The sequence below is a fragment of the Lampetra planeri genome, chromosome 2 (genome assembly GCF_965212315.1).
Source record: "Lampetra planeri chromosome 2, kcLamPlan1.2.h2, whole genome shotgun sequence".
Classification (NCBI taxonomy): Eukaryota; Metazoa; Chordata; class Hyperoartia; order Petromyzontiformes; family Petromyzontidae; genus Lampetra; species Lampetra planeri.
The window spans coordinates 3,040,403-3,061,465 of NC_136108.1; the positions used below are offsets into that span (position 1 = coordinate 3,040,403).

Genomic DNA, 21,063 nt, shown 5'->3' on the forward strand with positions numbered 1-21,063 from the left:
ACCCCCTGTCGTTCCTCGACTTTCATCGCGTTCCCGTTCTGCGAGTGGGCCGCCGACCGTCCGGGACGGGCCGGCGACCCGCACACGTTCCAAATCGCTTACGTTTCGTTGATTGTTGCTGTCTTGTTATTTTCTTCTTACAGTTGTATTTATTGCATGCTTTTGTACGATCGTTGATGTTGATTGCGTTGTTGTTGTTCTTGCTGTTACATTATATGCTTAGTGTCCTTTAGGGGGGGAAGCTCGGTTCGCCGCATTACGATTTGCTATTGGTCAGCCGAGGTCGGCTGGGATTTTTCTACGGGGGAGGGTGGTGTAATGCGGGCGTAAGCGACCTTCCGGAGGTGACGTCACGGGGGGTGGAGTCATGTGACGTGGGGGTAAGGTTCGGGGCTTTAAGCGGGTAAACCGGAAGGGGAAGGTAGTCGGGGTGTGAGCGGAAAAGAGTGAGGCCACGCGGGCAAGTGTGGAGAGGGGGGGGCGCCGACGGCGATCGGGAGCCAACCCCGAAGATAAGAGGAAGCTGCGGAGTGGTGTGCAGCTGGGGAGGAGACAGCCAGGAGGGCTGCGTGTTAGAGGCAGCGGTGTGGCTGCCAGGAGGAGCTGCGGAGAGAGAGAGAGAGGGGGCTGCTTGGTAGAGGCAGCGGTGTGGCTGCCAGGAGGAGCTGCGGAGAGAGAGAGAGAGCAAGAAGCTGTGAGAGCTGCGGAGGGAGAAGAGCAGCAGAGAGTACAGCCAAGGGGGGCTGTGTGAGAGAAACAGCAGCGGAGCTGCTGTTGTGGATCGGGCCGACATTGGAGTCAGCACCGTGGAGAAGCTACAGAGTAAAGACAGCCGTGTGGGTGTACAGCACGAACCGAATAATAAAGGACACTGAGCCAGACATCGTGGTCCAGTCGTATATTACACATGTTATGTTTGCACGTTAATTGTTGATGCTTATTTAAATGTGCTTTGCACGTTCACTTCATATTTTTACAGATTCAGTCATATGTAATTCGTATGTTTATTACAGCTGTGCACACAAACACATATATCCATGCAATCGATAAAAAGCATTCATATGCGTACCATAAATAATGTATTCATTAATTCTAAACATGATGCATGCCCTACATATATTACACATATATATTAGGAATGCACATGGAATGATTTGCGTACATCAGCCACTGCCTGGTCTGCAGGCAGACGACATCACCACAGTTGTGGGCAGAGAAAGAGCCACGAGTACTGGGGATGAAAACCTCTAAAATGTTTGCCTTTAACCTTCATGTAAAACGTGGTGATCTGGCAGAAACACCATTCACCACACGGTGGCCTTCTGCATTCAGTTTACAGCGCTTGCATCCCCTCCACCTCCTTCCTCTTGTCCTGCCACATGCTCCGACACCCTCCCCTTCATGCAGCGACCCTCAGACCAATGCCCTCTCCAGGCGCTGGGCCACTCTCACCAGGCCCTGGTCGTTTCGTTGTTTTATGCAACCAGACTCCCAAGTCGAATCATGAAAATAAACTAGCTTCCAGGATGCAATTGAAGGGATTTCGGAAGCCACAAACACATCTTGCAGTAGGGCGGACGCAGCGAAAAATTCATACTTGTGAGAGAAACCATGCGTTCTCAAAATTTGGGAGAGAACACGTAGCAATGAACACCATGGAAGGTTTAAGCAGTTGTGGCTGCTTTTTCTCTTCATTGCTATGCATTTATACATATGTCAGGGCTAGATTTAGCTCAGATGACTGATCCAACACGGCTACAAATAATAAAAGTCGGTGAAAAAATCATCGCCAGCGTTGACTCAGGTCATCATTCTTGCTGGGTCACCAAAATGAGCACGGCTGGTTTTTGGGAAGTCTTTTCAGAGGCTGGCTCCCATAATGGAAATGTGGAATTTATACCGCTGGCTCAAGACCACTGATGAAAATTAATACTGCGCAGCATTTGCTTAAGCATTGGGACATTCGTATTTTATTGGAACAGGGCTGGGGAAGATAAAAGTGCCTTTTGAAGGAGAGAAACGGCAAATATGTGTACCAGACTTGGCTGTTCACAAAGCAAGGGGCCACATAGAAAGTGAGCTTGCACACGCACGGAAAATTGATCTTGACATTAAAGAGATGGTTCGTTTTAAAGTAAGAGCTGAAAAAACATAAACACAAGAAAGTTTACCAAATAAAAAAAGTGTCAAGGAATGAGGATGTATGAAATGAGGCCAAGGTAAACATGGAAAATGTATTTAAAGCCCTGCCGAGGCTATCGCTACACATCAGTGGCATGGGGCGGGGGGGGGGCACTGGATGTGGGTTACTTGGGTTCACCCTCTCGGGCTCGACAATTTATCTGCTCTTCATCCCGCCCTCTTTCTAAGAAATGTCCTAGATTCCTAGAACCTTTCAGGCGAGCATTATTTATCGATCCCTCAGGACATGCACCAAACACACACTCCTTGCGTGCGTGCACAAAAGACATGCGTGCAAGCACAAACAAGCCCCTTCCTCAAGTTCTAACGCCACGTACACCAACCACCTTGCCTCACCTTCACACCACACCCTCTGCCAGGCCGCGACATTTCCCAAAGCCGCAAGATGAGCTCTTTGGTCAACATCCCGTGCGCGGACAAGACGCCTTTGCATCCCAACGCACCGGCTTCCCGTTGGCAATCGCACGGCATTTCGTTAGATGAGATTGGGGGGGGGGGCGGGGATTGTATCTGTAGACGGCGATGATGCTGATGATGTACTCTGCCCACACAATTGAATTTGCAGCAAGTGATCACCACCGACACCTGTTGGCTCATCGTGAATGGCGGTGTTGATGTGAGCCGGTGGAGAAGATTACATCGGAGGACGTGCGAAAGTGCTTTATCAAGCGGGGTTGGGGCCTTGGTGAATTTTACATCATTTATTACGTTTGTTATCGTTCCAATAACATTTCCACAACCGAGTTAAATACGTCAGGTGTCCGGCAGCTTGAGGGCCATATCGTATTTAAGGTAAGTAAAAGCCCCATGCGATACAAGTGTGACACAACTTGGCGCAGGGTTTGTATTAGGAAACGCGGGCAATCAATTTGTCTCGTCGCTCCAATGTCCGTGACCGCTGCCTGTTTTCAAGCTTGAGCAACTCCAGGCCATCGGGACCCACGCAAGCCGCAAGTCAATTGTTCCACACACAACCAACCTTTCCCCACTCACGTGTAATGCACATTAAAACGTAACACGTGTTCATGGCCAGACGGATCACGAGCAGGCACTCCGCTCCCGGTCAATTGATATCCCTGGCTTAGTTTTCAGGGCAATAGGAAACCGAGATATGAATGAGATGTCAAACTGACATTTTTGCCTAAACTATAAGCGCTGTGTTCAGGTTTTTTTTGTATTAAACGAGTGTGTATATCTCATTATCTTGAACAATTACCTGCAAAGGACACGTCCTTGCTTAAAATATATAAACATCAGCACTTATATGATGAGTAATGGGCATTATTGTAAGGTGTCTCAGAAGATCTATTCAGTGATCGTAAATAAATAAATAGTCCTTAAATCTCTATGCGGAAAAAATAAGACTAAAATATTTTCAATATTTAAAAGAAAAAGTCAAGTTGGTCTCGGGCTTGCGGCGTGAAAAATGTGCAATAACAAAATGTCTGTTGAGCCACTTCCAACACAAATGGATTTAATTTCTAGTTCTTCAAAACAACCTGAGTGGCATTCAAGGTATTTTCTTCGCGCGAATACCACCACCACAAAGGTAAACACATCCTGTGTAAATAAATACGCGACTGCACTCAATTGAGCAATAATATAAGTCAGCACACTGGGTTCGATATAAATAAAGAATCGATTTTGGAATGTGTTCGACAAGAATCGGGAGCGGGGGAAAAAAAGCGACGTTTGTTTTTTTTAGTGCGAGTGATTTACACTACGACACAATTTTGACTTATATCTTTAGTGACATGAAGGTTCAACCCTCAGGTGGGAAGATTATTGAAAGAAGGGCATGCCGCAACAGAGGCGAAGTTAAGAGCTCACGGGGCAGGCGCAAACATTTGCACGCAGCGTTTACGAGTGTCACGCGCTGCCGCCTTATATACCCCGCGCGCTCGATGCCCAATATTTAGGGGGGGCCTCCGTGTGCGACCATTCCTTCAGCGCCCACCCACTCACCCAACCACTCATCCAACTACCCGCCCGCCCGGTGTTCCCATCTCCCTCATCCCCGCTTCTCTCCGAGCACGCACACCACGCTAAGCATGCTAAGAACATGTGCTCAACACCTGCCCATCGGCATTCCGTCCCGGTTACACCGCGCCGAGAGGCATGTGCGCGCCGAGGGCCCTCGGAGGTCTCGGCGGCCCGAAAATATGGGAGCCCAGCCTGGCTCAGCCCCGGCCATGGGCACAGGCGGTAAGTAGTGAGTGTACTACAGCGAGGCCGGGGTTGAGAGGGGGGCGCTAATGACCCAGCAGTGGTCACATCTGCTCGTACGCACGTGCGCGTGGATTTATGCACATTTCACAGTTTTACTGGGTTTTTTTCTTGTCGATGGAAGCCAAAACATGAAGTCAGAGTTCATTCATTAGGGGCGAGGAAGATTTTACGAGCGAGCGACACGCTCGTTGTCATTGGTAAGGGAAGGATCTGGGGAATGAGAAGCGGCAGAGAAAGGGAGGGTGGGAACCTGGGGGCAGTTTGGCACGTTCTGCACAAGCCAGCAAGCTGTCACGCCGCGCACGCACACACCAGCGTGCGCGTTCGGCAAACCTCTCTGCGGGCCAAACGTGTGACAGGGAATATTTTTCATAAAGCGCCTCCTCTCGACGCACACCACGGTCCTGTCCTAAAATAAGACTGGCACAGGGTGGCTGGCTCGAAGCTACGTTATCAGAGCAGGGACAGGGATATGGGAGAGAGGAAATTGGCGGGCACCAATCTCAGCCACTCTTAACACGATAACTTTTGATAGATGACTTAAAAACGACTAAAGATATTAAAACCGCAACACTTTTTGACTTTATGCCAGCATCTCCTGCAGGCTGTGGGGGCAGATAGCTCTATCCAGGTATGTTCATAGCATGTGGAACCCCCATAACTGCTGGTAATATTATAGTTATATCTGAAACTCACATTTAAATTATATATATTGAATGTATATGGCTTCCATTTGTTATATGCACGGTACTATTTCCGTTGAGCTGTTTAGAAATTCCGCAGTATTGAGTAGCACACGGATAATTTTCTTTGACACAAGGTTTGAGGTCTATCCGAGTATGTCGACGTGAACGCGACATTAAATCGTACCAAATATAAACGCCAAAAGGCTAAAATATTATTTATAGTACGAGTAAAATGTGTGCGCACACATAATATATTTTATGTGAGTGTTCCGTTATGACACTGGCAATATGGATTTGATTCATGGCCAAGAACAACACCGGTGCATTTGGTATTCAAACCTGGCCCGGGCCTTCCCTAGTTTAACTCAGCCAAAATTGAGTACCTGGCACGCTGCGGTTAACAAAACCGGCACTGTGGTGCTTGCCCCGCGAGCCGCTGGCGTGCCACACGAGCTCTGATAGGCGCTCGCTGACTTGCATTTTTACCACGACAGCCTACTTGGGCTAAAGTTTCACATGGGGAAGGGTGAGTGGTGAAGGGGGGGGGGTATTTGTGGGGAGGAGGCGGCGGGCAGTGACGACCCTACCGAGACAGGCAGATGGAGATAAGAATCTGATCGCCCCCGGGGCTGTCCCGCGCGCACCCTGACCACGATAAGAGATCTCCCTCCCTGGCAGGTGCTGATGCCAGCAGACGTCTCGGCACAAGTGAGGGAATGGAGGTACCCCCACACCACGCTGGGACGAACGTGGGACCCGACCGATCACTTACTGACGCTGCGAACGAGCCTTCACAGGGCAACGTGAGCTTATCATTATATTTGTTTGTTTTAGATATTTCTTTTACAGCGCACTGTTGCTCTATGAATAAATGAAACTCGTTAAAATGGGCCCAAAGACTGACGTGACAACACGTCTCTCATTGACAAGTTTTTATATGCATATATTTTTTTCACATTTTGTAACATTCCGAGTTATTTATATATACATGAAATACAAGTCACATGTGCTTAGCACTAGAGTCTCATGTTGACAAAATGCCCAACACATTGCCTTGGCAATTAGCTTCAATGTTGGAAATGGAAACAGTGGCATGTATTCATAAAAAAAAACAAAGAAACGTTTGCCAACACATTTCTTGAGTCTATCATCTATACAACTCTGCACACGAATGTATATGCACACAGACGCAGTCACACAAAGGACTGGCCGATAATCTTGGGATCCCAGTCTCATCTTATGTCTCGAATGTTCCCTATGCACGGCTGGGTGCAACGGTGGCGGAGAGATGTTAACTACCTCGTTTAGTATACAGGAAGTCGTGGGTTCGATCCCGACACTGATACTGGCTGTATATTTGGAGTTCTCGCTGTAGTCACATGGATTTGTCTCCGGGTCCTCTAGTTTATCTGTCCGCATTTAGAAACATGCATTTTAGAGTATTTGGCTGCTAGAATTTCCACATGATAAGGCACTTTGTTGAGCTATCATTTGTGATAGCCAGGTCGCTTCTGAAAAAGAGCTGTATGGCTCAGTGGACCTTACTTGGTAAAAAAAACATTTTTTACGTTGAATTGAATGCCCTTGGTGAATTGACAATGTTCATGCATCCATTGCTCACGCACCATTTGTCCACACAGCCCTCACCCATCAGAGCCCATCCCTGTCCCGTGGCATCAATCTCCTCCCATCTAAAAAAAAATTCCCATTGGAAATATATTCTGCTGCAATATCATCAGGTTTTGCTGTATAAACATTCAATTTCCAGGTCGAGTTCCATTACCTTCATTCACTACAGAGACTCCTGTCATTGGGGCCCCAACAATATTTCGAGTAAAATACCTCTTTCAAAGTCAGACAAATCCTTCGATTTTATGTATATAAAAACTCGTGGCAGGCAAAGTTTTTGGAAAAATTTTACCGGTCGGCAAGCATGTGTGTATACAGATATTAATCACATCACGTTAGGAGGGTACGAGTTCATGTCCCACCACAAGCACGCTTTCCCGGGGCCAGATGCCTCAACACCATGCTGCCATAGACCCTATGTGCCAAGCTCCCACACCACGATTGTGTGCGCACGTGTGTGCACCGGGGAGCGGTCGTCTAGCGGTTAGCGTGCTGCAGCTATGAACACGGCGACCCGAGTTCGATTCCCACTCATGGCCAACACCAGTGACGATTATCTGAACCGGTCCTGGGGCTCCCCTAGGTCGACTCAGCCTAAAATGAGTACCTGGTGCGGTGTGTAAACATCGCCACTAGGGAGACAAATGTGGCCGGGCGTGGTGCTGGCCACCCACCCCCTCGTGTGCCTTCATTAGGTGCTCGCTACCAGCACTTGCTCCTCGAGTCTTTTAAGGCTATACGGGGGATCTTTGTCTTTTTCTTTGCAGACGACAAGGGGCCCCAAGCAACTCCACACGCAGCCCAATGAAAGTGGCCCCCCTACCATGCTCTCTCTACAGCTGCTCCATCCGTGCAGCAAATTGGACATATTTATTGTGAAAGATACTCCGAAGCTTCCTACATGACAGACACAGATATATGGACGCAAATAACATCCTTAGTCTGAAATTCCTTTCGGTATGTTCGTTGCGCTTTTACTTATTCCTCTATATGAGGTGTCACACTTAGCAGAGCATCCACGCGAATGACCCACGTCTATAAGTCATAGGTTGTGAGCCAGACAACGTTACGAAGAGGAACATGAAGAGAGAAAACACTCGAGATATAAACCATCATGCTTATTGCTGAGAAAAGAAAGTGGGCTTGGGCAGGACACGTCACAGGAAGGGATGTTGGCCGGTGGTCGGGATCAACAATGGAATGGGATCCAGAGCACGCAAAACGCGCACAAGAGATCACCATCCACGGAGATGTGCAGCATTCACATCAGCTCATCTGAGACCGTCAGAGATGGCGAGGCCTTGGGAAAGCCGTCGTCCAGCAGTGGATAGATCATTAACAATAATGGGCATGTGGAAAATGTCAGCGGCCCCAATCTTTAATGAGTTATGTATGGGCACTGTTTGCCAACAGGGGCCCTAAGCATGTTGTGGAAGTCCGACGCAACACGGACAAGTCTCTGCACAGAACAGTTCTCGTTGTCTTCAACAAGTGGTGCACGCTCACCACGTGGTGCTCATGTTAGTGACACTGGGGGAATGGCGATGAGGGTCAGTTGATACTCGCCAGGATATTACGGGTCACACAATGCTATAGGTCAGCGGCGTTAAGGTTCATACAATTCCATCTTTCCAGCGTGCTGGAAAACTCCCAGGTTTCTTGCTGTGATTCATGGGACTTTATCGACAGATATTCATCAGTTGTCATTTTCTCAAAAGGTGTCTGAATATACAATGGCAGAGATGCACACACAGCAGAGACAAACCCCAAAGATACCTGCAGTATTTAGAAGCACGCTATTGCATTCACAGATGGGCACTGCGCACTTGTATGTACAGAAACAAAGAAACATACAAACAATTATACATACACACACGCATGCATGTATGCATGCACTGGCCCAGCACCAACAGCTGACACTTTGGGACAGATGTAAAATTATTTAAACACGAAATAGTAAAGACAGTTGTCTTTTCCTTTGCGACCCATTGTTCCGCCCTGCAGGCTTTACATTTGTGGAGAGATTTGCATCAAAAAGACACTGCACTACCAGCAGGCCACGTCAAACTAGCCCCTGGGGCACTGGTCACACGAGTTAAAATACTAATTGATAGAGGACGATAGAGTAGGGCAACTGGGTAGCAAGGTGGCCAGCGCACTTTGCCTCTGAACTGCGTTGCACGGAGTCAAGGGGCTCGATTTGAGATTCCCAGAGCTGCGCCGTAACCTCCGCCGAGGGTGAGTGCGCAAGTGCGCAAGTGCGATGCTAGTCGCAGTGGCCATGGCTATTCCATGATGCTCTACTTCACAACTCGCTGTCTCCTCTCTCATCCTCGTCCATCATTTTCGCTCATCGACATAGTTCGTTCTTCCTCTGTTTCTTTCTCCGACTCCCAAAACTATTGTAGCCTTTCATTATCTCATTGTGCATGTGAGGTTTGTATCATTGTAAACATGATTGTTGATGCCAAATTAAGTGTAAGGGTGCGGTGGTAGTGCTTTGCACACTTTACTACAACCCAGTAACCTGGGTTTCATTGCCGGCCTAGGATAATATCCTAGGTCGACTCAGCCTGAAATGAGTACCTGATATGGGGTGTGAGCCTCAGCACTGGCGAGATGCAGGCGGCCAGGTGTCGCCCAGGCCACACCCCCCCCCCCATTGTGCCGTGCTAGCCACTCTACCCCCATGTGAGCCAAACTGGCCTTAATAGGTGCTTCCTCACATAAATCCTGAATACGTTTCAGTTTGTGTGAGAGGCAGCTGTGTAGCCTAATTGTCAGCGCACTTGCCTCTGAACTACATTGCATGGGAGTCAACGGCTCCATCGAGTGCGGGTTTGCGAACGAGTGTGCGCATGTGTTTGCACGAATCTCTCTCCGTTCAATATATATTTAAACTTGAATGGCCCGAAGGCTGAACAAAGTGCAACAACATCCCATTTGATTTATAGAAGGAGGAATAAGTAAAGCCTGCATGCCACGGACCCGGTCCGCTTGCTTTTAATAAACACCGCGTGCCCAACGCAACGGAGCCGAGACAACCTCCACTAATTAGGCATGAACATTGAGAAAGTCAGAAACAAAGACATTTAATAAAACATAACATTTCTCTCTCCCATCAGTGCGCCACTGGTCCATAGAATGGAAATCAATTATTGCTCAATGTTGTTTGGTGCATGCACTTGGATGTTATGGAAACTTGTGGCTTATTGTTCCCATGTATGAACACGGTTGTGTGTGTGACCATATAAAAAAAAACAACCGCAATTTGTCACTAAGTAATAGTGATGTCACCACAGTGCCTGTGCCAGGCAAGGTATACTTTGAGGCTTTCTGGAAGGAGGTCATGGGACAGACCCGGGTATTATAGGTTAGCTGAGATGGCTGGCAGGTGCTGCACCACCGTGCCACGCTGCGAGGTATCATCCACCCGGCGCTCTGTCCTTTATTGTGAGTCTCCACCTTCCAATGTTGCTGGAAGTCACCTGCCTGCCCGGTTTCCTTCAGAAGCCGGCTCCACAGGGGCTAATCTTGACACCACTGGCACCAGTTGTCGGCAAGTCCACTCAACTCCGTGTCCTCCAGTACTGCCTTAACCCATTAATTCATCTCCTCTCTAGCTCATGCCGTGCCATTTATCCCCCTCTATCCAGTAGCGTTTAGACATTCGGGCTCCATGAACCAACGTGTCCTTGATTGCAACAGGAGCCCAACTTTCAAGGATCTAATTGTGAGATCCTCCCACAACCCAATCTCCTTAAACCCAGGATGGTTCGTAGCCAGGCCCACCTCAATATTTTAACACAGAGAACATTATTTGTGGGCATGATTCATTTTCCTAAATTGCCAGGAAGGTGAATCATTCGACCCCAAATAAAAATTACGTGAGATCGCCCATCATGAAAAGATTTCATTTAAATGGTAAAGGAATAGGCAATCAATATTATCCACATCTATGCAGATATACACTCTAAAAAGCATACACGTATAACTTAAAAATGTAGGTTTTATTCGCCAATACAATGACCCACATTTGTTTTGGGCTAGGCCACATAGTAGTTTTGTACACAAATTGTGGTCAATAACCCTACACCACCCAACAACATTGTGACGCATACAAAGAGGCGACCTATACGTGGCCAATGACTGATCACATTTTAACCAATAAAGCTCCTCACTGGTGGCTTAAGACTTTTCCTGACCTAATTCAAATTCAGTCTTGAATAATCTTTATGCTTGAGGCTCAGACAGATGATGGTGCAACACCACAGACAAGCATGATGCAACACATCCACACAGACAGGCAAGCTAACTAAACACCCCCCCCCACCAAACATCGTGATTCGATGATTTGTCAATTTGTCATGATTCGGGGTTGTGATATTATTCGAGACTTTTGTTTGTTTCATACTATGGTGCATTATAGTGAATACTTGTGGGCTGCGTGATCACACAACTAATTACACGTGACATAAACAAAACGTGTGTTCACACAAGCATGAATTTATGCAGGTATTGTGGGAGCATTGATTGATTGTAAACTATGAATTAATGCATCTTTACACGCCTGCTAACCATCTGTAGCAGACATCACTAAGCTCTGCAATTAATGCAGAAATGCACGACTTGCGAGAGCAGACGTCAAGACCAGGAATTCACTCTTTAAGTTGAGATTCAAGACCAGGAATTCACTCTTTAAGTTGAGATTTAATACCAGGAATTCACTCTTTAAGTCGAGATTTAAGACCAGGAATTCACTCTTTAAGTCGAGATTTAAGGCCAGGAATTCACTCTTTAAGTCGAGATTTAAGACCAGGAATGTCAGTGGTGCTTTTTATGCATGCGCAGGATTGCGAGGAGTCTCTGTGGATTTGACTTTTAAATATTTCAAATTTCCCCGCAGTAGCAATTGCATTCTTCTCCTTCCATTCAGAGGTAGGGGAAGAATTAAGATTGTTTTGGTCCTGCTTTATTTATTTATTAAACAAGAGCCTGGTAAAGAGTGTGAGTGACCGGGGAGAGTTGGGTGCAGGTGTTCTGCGGACGGCAAGCCCGAGGCCAGGTGCCCGCGGTGCAATGCAGAGGGAAGCTGGTTAGGCTCACCGCCCTATTCACGTCAGGGCAACGTTCGGAAACGCCGTATTTTTTATGGGGGGGGGAGATGTACGTCCGTGTGAACTTCTTTCGCACCATACGTTGCCAACTGTGCTAATCGGAGGTGAGGGAAGGGGGCGAGGCGGGGCGGGGGGAAATCGTCGTTTTAACATTTCACAATAACGCAGCTCAGCCCGACATGGCGCCAAGCTAATATCATTTTGTCACGGGAGAGCAAGCAAGCACGAGGTCGTCGTCTCCTCGAGCGCGGTGGAGGCGCCGGGCCCACGTCCCCGGCACCTTTAGACCAATATTGTTTTAGTGGGAAGAGACAGCGCCTCCGTTCGCAGCGCTGAGCACACGGATGACGTTTCAAAGGACTGCAGTTTAGTGGTTTATGCAGCTGTAGCTCCTCGCACCAGGTACGTGGGCGGGGGCTGGGCGGTGCGCTTGATTGTAAGGGTGGTGGTGGAAGGTGGGGTTACAGGGGGGATGAGGTGATGGAGCGGACAGGGGAGTGGGGGGGGGGTGAGATGCATTGTGGCCCGAGCACAGTCTCGCGACCGCCTTTGTTTTCAGTAAAACTGTCGAGATGCCACCAGGCCGGGGCACGCGGCTGGGACATGCGGGCGCGCGGGTTCGTGTTACCCGCGCGGGTTATCGTTACCACCACTGCTGCTGCACGCCTAAATAATGCAGCGCTACGCACGTCGATGGGTCAAGTGTGCGCGAAATGCACGTGTGTATTGTTTCGGCCCCTTTGCGGTTCGATGCAATGTCACAATTTGGGCCGGTGATTTAATTAACTAATCATTTTCAGTAGCTGCAAGGGCATGTGAATTAAATGAGGAATAGCGTGCGAGTCGAAACTCAACGGTTCACACACACCCAATTTGAAGAAGTTGTCAGAAGCGTGAGGATTACATTCAATCAATGGTTGCGTTCACGACGCCTGTCATCCCCGGCTAGATTCCCTCGCCTCCTGCCACTCCCTCTCCAGGCTTCGCACCATCGCAAGTAGGGTCGGCTCCAAGATCTCCTGCCTCCACTGGCTTCCCACCATCGTCAGCAGGGTCAGCCACAAGATCTCCTGCCTGTGCTACCGCGCCTGTACTTTTGGTCGTCCAACGTATGTTTCTCCGCTCCCGTCAGCCTGCACTCATGCAGCCCATGGCAGAACTCTCGGCAATCATTGGCACTCACAACCTCCTCTCTCTACACCAAGGACCAAGACTGCCGTCGCTGTCGGACGTTGTTTCTCCGTGGCAGACCCCGTCATCTGGAACCCATCGTCATCATCGTCGTCGCACTGTTGCACATTCGCAGCAGCAGCAGCAACGTTCAATCTACACCAGATTTTAAGAGTCACTTCGAGGTCCCACATCGTTGGCCTGGCTTTTAGGTGACACTGAGCTTACATACCCACGTGGTTTATTTAAGCAAATGTTATGGCCAGGTCAGCGCATTGGTGGGTGGCAGGTCAGCGTTCCCACCGCAGGTAAGCCGTACACCGCACCAGGTAAGTGATCCGTATAGGAGATGACCGCACAAAGTAAACACAGCATTTGGCGATGATGTTCGAAGCCAGGAATGGAGCATACGTAGTTGATAATGTAATGCAGTGGTACCAAGCCACCATATCATGCAAAACACAATTCAAAACACACCCACAACACACCCACCCACATGCGTGAACACAAAGATCCTTTTGTTCGTTGGGTTAGAGCATTGGGATAAGTGCCGTGAATGAGCGCCTATTATGAGCTGGGAGGGCTAATGCCACGCCTAGCCACCTTCAACTCCCCACCTTATCACATTTTGCTTGGATGGGGGAACTGCTCTTTCAACACATCTGGCTCGCGAAGAAGATTAGCCGACATGCATATTGACAGATGGGGGCCTTGAAGTAATATAAGGACAGCATGCAGGGTACATTAACGCTTATAACTGAATTATTTACATAGAAATTCCCGAGTATGAAGACAATCGTAACGAGTCCTGCTCGAGATATTAAAACATACAACTAAAATATTTTTTTTTATGAGTAAGCGGAAACAAGAGCACCTTGAGAAAACAAAATCCTACATGGAACACTCAAATTAGGCAAAGATGAGTCTGAAATCTACTTTCTGTACTGCATCTACAGTTATCACTTCACTGCTGCCCAGAGTCTCAGGCTTACCGTAGCCCACTCCACCAAACCTGCCCTCCAAGTTGCTGGATTAGAGGCATGCCCCACCACACCCTTATAAACCCACTTGTGCGTGTGTGGTGTTGTCTTTGTTGTGTGTTTAGTGGGGAGTGGTGGTCTAGTGGTTAGCGCTACGCTGCGCTATGAACCCAGCGACCCGAGTTTGGTTCCCGCTCATGGCCAACACCAAGTGACGATTATCTGAACCGGTCCTCGGCCTTCCCCGAGGTCGACTCAGCCTCAAATGAGTACCTGGCGCGGTGTGTAAACATCGCCACTTACGGAGACAAAGGTGGCCGGGCGTGGTGCTGGTCACCCACCCCCTTGTGTTTCCATGTCGGCCTTAATGGGTGCTCGATAACAGCACTTTCCCCAACAGTCTGTTAAGGCTATAGGGGGGGGGGAGGGACTTTTTCGTTGTTGCGTGTTTATGTCAATAAGGTAAACACATAAACGACCGATATTTTCCCACAGATGAGGCTCAGAGCATCTTAGCCCCATTCTCGGCTGAGCCCATCTCCTCCCACACCTCTCCCAGCCCCCAGGGCTCAAGGCCCGCTTCCCACTTCCCCCCTCCTCCCCACACCAGCTTCATACACCGGAACATAGTTTCCCAGAAATTAAGCCCTGACAAATGCAATGTTTATACTGCTTAATAACAAACTCAAATGGGATTTATTGCAAACGATTTACATTGCATTTCAAGGAAATACAATATGTATATATACACTGCATCAATGATGTAATGCCATATTCGATAAGCCGTATACATTTAAGAAACAAAAATAAAACTTAACTACCCTCATTAACAAACTGAAACATATATATGTATCATTAGCTCGTGTTTCAGGCAATGGCCTTTCTTTGGAGTAAAAAAGGTGCTTTCATGAAAACTTTAATGGAAGAGGAGACTGCATACATTATTTTAACGGTGGTGCCCTAATGGTTCCTAATGTGATGGATTGCACCATTTTGCTACTTACACGTGTAGTGGGAACACCGTGATATCATAATCATTCTCAACTATTGCCAAGCTGCAGTTGAACCCACAAAGGCTAGAAGGCATCTCTGCTTGATTGCGAGGTTTGTGCGTGTTGTAAACGCAGGCAAGTGTCTGCCCGTCAAGACTCAAACGGCCCCCTCACTCGCTCGTGCACGTCGGGTAGAAGGTTCGAGAGGGACACCCGCGAGGGGAGCCTGTGAACTACGAGCACTGAAACACCAATGTTGACGCAACAAATTACAGCGGGGGGGGGGGGAGAGAAACTAAATTACGGGCAAGATAAAACATTAAGGTGTTTCTCCCAGAGTCAAGGTTATTGAAAATAAACTAAACCGCTTTTTGTTGTTGTAAATATACGAAAACAAATCTATAAAACGAAGTGTATTTTACGAAAGGACAACGGCTCGTGAAGGCCAAAGGGCCCACCCAGTGTGCTGAGTCAGTGGGGCAATTGGCAAGGCCATTTCGATGACTCGCTATGCCAGTGGCTGGAACGTGGCAGAGAGTCGTGCAAAAAAACGAAGGACATTACTAAGCGGCCTTCTCCTTTCGGGATTATTCTTTTTAAAGGCGAGACTATGACATGAACAATAGACCCTGTTATCAGCAGAGACGGTACCCTCCCCACAAAGGGTGCCTTGGTCGGCTGAGCAGGGGATTGGACTCAGGTTGAGCTGAAACATGGCTTGCTTGGGTGCAGTGGAGCCGAGACAAACGAGGATGTGGCGACCTTCACAGAGGAATCTCAATCGCCAGCAACGAGTCGGAGTGAATGATGTGCTGCTGGCTGATGTTTATGGTGCCGCCGAGTGGGATGAATACATTGTGAAAGAGACAGGACGCGTAAAATGTACTGCGTATATTTGAAGATTTTAAAGCGTTGCTTTTTGGATTAAAATCACGTTGAAAAGTATTTCACTGCACCTCCGATTAGCACGGTTGGCTAAATACGGTGCGAACAAAGTTCAACATACAAACATATTTTGTCCAAAAGGAAGAGGCAAAAGCTTAAATTTTGACTTTAAACTTTCGTGACTGCAGGAATTCATATTCTTTGGTTCTTTCGGTAAAGAATATGAAATAATCTTGTGAAAAAGACAGAATGTGGTCTCTGTCTTCACGTCTTCTTTATGGACATAAAAGAGTTCCCTTCTGACTGATGCACGCACTACTAAACTCTCTGTACAAATCAAGCAGGCAGCGTACAATTCAGCTATCTCTGTTGGGGGGAGAGATATATTTTCTGGTACGTTTGTTTGCGAAGGCACGCTGTCATCCCTACACAAATTAATTACACTCAATGTAATTACTGAGCAACTAAACAAACTTAACATTTACATAGCCAAAACGAGAATCAATTACGCTGCGACAAAACTTCAAACAAAGTCTAACTAACCTTGACCAGTGCTCATTAACCATAACATCAGCCTGAAATAGCCACGTTTCTACATGGCCGCCAAAGCATTTTGTAAACAACAAAAAAAACGAGAACTGGAGACATTTTTCTAAACAGCATTAGGATTTAACAAGGAGCACAGATATGACAGCCTCTCTCCGCAGACCAGTTCCCAGTGGATTGTGCCGCTCACCTCCCTCCTCCTCTTTCTCCGCAACAAAAACCACTCGCTTTCCACATTTCCATAAACAGCAGCCATTCACAAACAAACAGCCACGGCTGGGAAGAGGGCCACAGACCACCTCGTTAACTTTTCCACATTAGGCCGAGCGGCCCATTAATAAACTCCGTCTGCCTCGTGGGCCACGTTCGAGAAGGGAATGCAGCGGTCCGGGCAGCTCAGACACGTGCAGCCACCTCCTTGTCAGTTCCCCTGGCTGCACCGTCGTCTGCCATCCCGTCGTCTCCTGCCTTATCAGCGGGGACTATGTGGGGGGACAGCCCACTGGAGCCGTATGTGCGCGAAGGCGGCTTTTAAAGGGCACATTTAACGAGCGCAGATGGTTAGGGGTCTCAACAATTGGTTGTTAAGGACAGTAACTGAGGTAAGGAAGATGAGTGTACACGTCTGGTTTTTTTTCCCGATGGTAGAACTTCATTAGTCGCAAGGATTGCATTTGCTGGAGAATCATAAATAGTAATGTTCGATGTTAATATTGTTAGCTATAAAGTGACAGCGTCAATGATGTTTGGCTGATCGGACTCTCAATAGTATTTATGTCAGTGCAGAAAAGAAATGTAAGTAATATTATACTGTGATGTGGAAACAGACATCTTAGGGAAAGTTAAATGGCCCTTCAAGCCAACTTCATAGATTTTTCGTTATGTACCCACTTACGACTCGTAATTTCTATGGCACATTTTTACGGCATAACTATTAAGCATCTGTGATCGTGTGTTCTTCTCCAAAATGTCAACTTAAAGATAGATGGAGTAAATTGTGCAATTCTCAGTGTACGTGTGTCTCCGTAGCTTGCGCATATGCAAACCGCTACATGCTTCAACAACTGCATGCTGTGTCCAACTTCAAAGAGATTCAGTGAGTGTACTGTATAACACTGGAACACAATGCCTATTTACAATGTCAGGCTCATTTTTGTTCACGCAGGTAAGCCTCACGGAGTGTCAATAAATGTTCACAAGAATCCTGCTTAGGGTGTTTGGGTAATTGCTTCAAAGAACAAATTTGCTTGTGGATATGAACATGAGTATATGGAGATACCAATCCCCCCATTCAACTGAGGCAAAAACACTCAAATCTTTTGTATAAACAGGTCAGAAACCGACTCACCGTACTACATCTAGAAACAATTCGCCACCGCGATTCGTGAATGTTGTACACACTTCACCACTGCAGGTGTGTAACCGCCACCACGCTCAGCAACGGTGCATTTGCAATTGTGAGCACGCATGCTGCGAGTCGATTGCGCGGGGAGCGTGCGTCACGCCGTGTGTGTGTGTCTGCGTACCTGCGTGGTAAGCTATGGAGCCCCGGTTCCAGCCTGGGTGCCGATGCTTGGGGTAATCCTGCAACAGCAACAATAACAACAACACAGGGCAGAGTGGTCAGCCTCTTATGTGCGATCCCACACAGCACCACCATGGCTCCGCACCATCATCCCCCCCCCATCGCCGCAGTGGTGCGCACCTTCCACGGACAAAGGCATCTCGTGAGCTGCGGGGCCACAGCAGGATGCAGCAGAGCCTATTTAGGGCTAGGCCAGGGGTCAGAAACCTACGGCTCCGAAGTCGCATGCGGCTCTTTAAGGACTGCTTCTTGACATAATTCACATCGCATTGCGGCTCTTAAAATATTGAGTTATTTACAGGATTCGCAACAAAATGGCTCTTCTTGTTATTTTGGTTGCCGACCCCTGGGCTAGGCCATGGGGTATACCTCAGAACAAATCAGCCGGACAAGTGCCCAATCTTGTCAGATCTAATAAGCTAAGCAGGCTTGAGCTTGGATGGTGCGTGAATGGGTGACCACCATGCACAGCAGGTTGCTATAGGCTTCAGGGAGCTTTGTGGTGGGCAACGAAGAGCAATGCTGTGAAATCCTTTGTTGCGCTGTACTTCTTCTATGCTCCCACGTCTATACCCCCTGCTTACAACCAACCCACACTGACCATCATGGTGCAGTACAGTCAAAAAAGCCCCGTGGTCCACGTGGTGTGGGTGAGCCACTCTTCCAGCAGTGGATTGACAAAAGAGTCGTACATCTTACACGTACAAGGGGTAGCTTGGTTCAGCAGCATTGACATGAGAGTCAGGGGGTAGGAAGGGAAGGAGGTAACTGAGGGTAAATCGGAGAATTAAGTATGCCAGTCACTCACTGAAGGGTGTCTTTATTGTTGAATGGCTTTGTTAGGCATGCACACACAATTATAACACACTCATGCCGAGTACACTGATAAACAGCCAAACATAAAACATTTTGCAATAATGCATTTTAAAAGTATTTTAATGCATAAAAAAGCATTTCAACTACACAGAGAATTGCACAAGATAAAATGGTAATTTTCACAGTTATTTTACTTAGAGGTTTTGCAAATTAGTTCGGAGGTTAAGAGGCTTTTGTAGTCTTCGTGAAAACAAATGAACTGTGCTTGGATGGACTTGGGGACATAATACTTCCCAGGCATAGAAATAAGCAGCTTAATGACTCCCTTAAAAAAGGAGCGGGGGCAAGAGGGGAGAAACAATTGTGCAGCGTGTAAAGGCGACAGGGTTAAAGAGTGAAGCTAAAGGAGCAATGCGCACGCTCACGGACCGCAGGCATCTGCCCGTGAGAAGCATAATTTGCAACAGAGGTGATAAACCGATATGTGTGGCCATTTTTATCTAGAAAGTTTATGAGCAAATGTACGGATTGCTGACTTCCCCCTCCCCCTCCCGGCGCAATCGGTTACACACCCTCAAGCTAATCACCATCCACTCTCTTTCTTCCTCACTCCCAACACCAAGCCTCCAACTCGTGAGCATGACTATCGCGCTCAGACACCATCATCACCTCCTCCTTGCCTTATCGGTCTTGACAAGTGACTTCGTTTGATTTCTCAAGATCAAATCAAACACTCTCTTTAACACGAGCAAGTTGCGATAAACGGCAAAAGAAAAACAAAGCACAAATCTACATTTTTCCCACGCAAATCCCAACAACCCTGAATAATGAATTCCACTGTCTGAGTTAAAAAATTAACATTCTTACAGGCATGGGGGTTGTTGAGAAGGCGAGAGAGAGAGAGCCACTGCGTCACTCCTGCCTGTCATTCCGTCCGACTGCACGAGCAGTGAGAATGGCGCATTCGCCACAGCCGGGCAACAGACCTGGAGCATTAGTTGCTCATGTGGCAGGTTCTTGAGGCAAAGCATTCCTGGCATTTTGCCCCTCAGGGAAATAAATACGAAATTGGATCCAGATTTACCACAAACGCCAGAAATAGAAACACTATGGGCTCCACACTCTAATTTACAATTAGCTCGTTACAGATTTACAACGAGCTTTAGATCGAAATTTACTATTAGTTCAAGACATATTTACCGTGGGCTCCACACTAAGATTTACCACAGGCTCCAGCACGGCGCGGCCCACAACCCAGCGGTTACCATAGCGGCAGGCAGACGGGCCCCGGAAAGGCAGCTTTAATTAAAATCTGTGGGCAAATCCGGATGGCACAGGAGCTTTTCAACTCAACTAAATAAATAGGCCCTGTGCAGGCTACCGCCTCAAAATGCAAGCGCTCTTCACCTCAACCCGGCTAATTAAACACACGCTGCCTTGGCGGCAGAATGCAGAACCTCTCCATCGCTCCCTCCCCCCCAGTAGTGGAACACAGCTCCAGTGAGAAGCAGTGGCCACGGTTGGAGTGCAAGTCTGGGCCAGGCCAGAGGCCCTGTTGCCACGGTGACTAAAAGCACAAGACAAGCCCCAAATCAAGGCCAATAGCCTGACTGTTCCATCTCTTTGCAGCTTTGCTAACTCCTCATTCATACTTCCTCACTCTCACTGGCACCTCCTCACTTTCTACATTTGTGCCCATTTCATTCGCTTGTCTTTACAGGAAGATGAGCAGTAGATGGACGTGCGAAGGGTATGGTGGCAATTCTAGCCTGCAATGCACCGCTGTGGAGATGGTAGTCGGTGGATAATCACGTGCGAGGAACACCCAGCTGTAGGACAGCAAGCGACTGCAGGAAACATTACAGCAAGTGCAGAGCGGATCTATTCTGTCGAGAGTTTGAGAGTTCTTCCCTGAAAGCGTGGGTTTTCAGGGCATCCAGTTTCCTCCCGTTACACGGAGGTTTCAAAATGAATTAGTCATAAATTTCAACCAGGGATCTCTTGAAACAAATCTAAAGGTTTCCTGTCCAAAAAAGAAGATTACGGAAATGAGCTCAAGGCGACAGAAACCAGGACAAGGAAGAGTAGGGAGATGGAGGGGGGTAAGGCAAAGATTTACAGAGGGGAAGGGGTGGAAAGAGGAAAAAGTCAGAAATGGCGAGGGAGCACGCAAGGCAGAGTGAAAGAAGGGGAATTAAATTACTTGAACAGAAGCTGAAGTCTGCA

General features: G+C 47.8%; 1 protein-coding gene across 1 annotated transcript in view; it reads right to left on the reverse strand.

Annotated features, from left to right (window-relative positions):
• Positions 1-21,063, reverse strand: part of SPRYD3 (SPRY domain containing 3) — a 137,845-nt gene that overhangs the window by 17,766 nt on the left and 99,016 nt on the right. Inside the window, exon 8 of the mRNA XM_078604164.1 lies at positions 17,963-18,020. Coding sequence (XP_078460290.1) covers positions 17,963-18,020 — 58 coding nt within the window. The remainder of the gene's footprint in view (positions 1-17,962; positions 18,021-21,063) is intronic.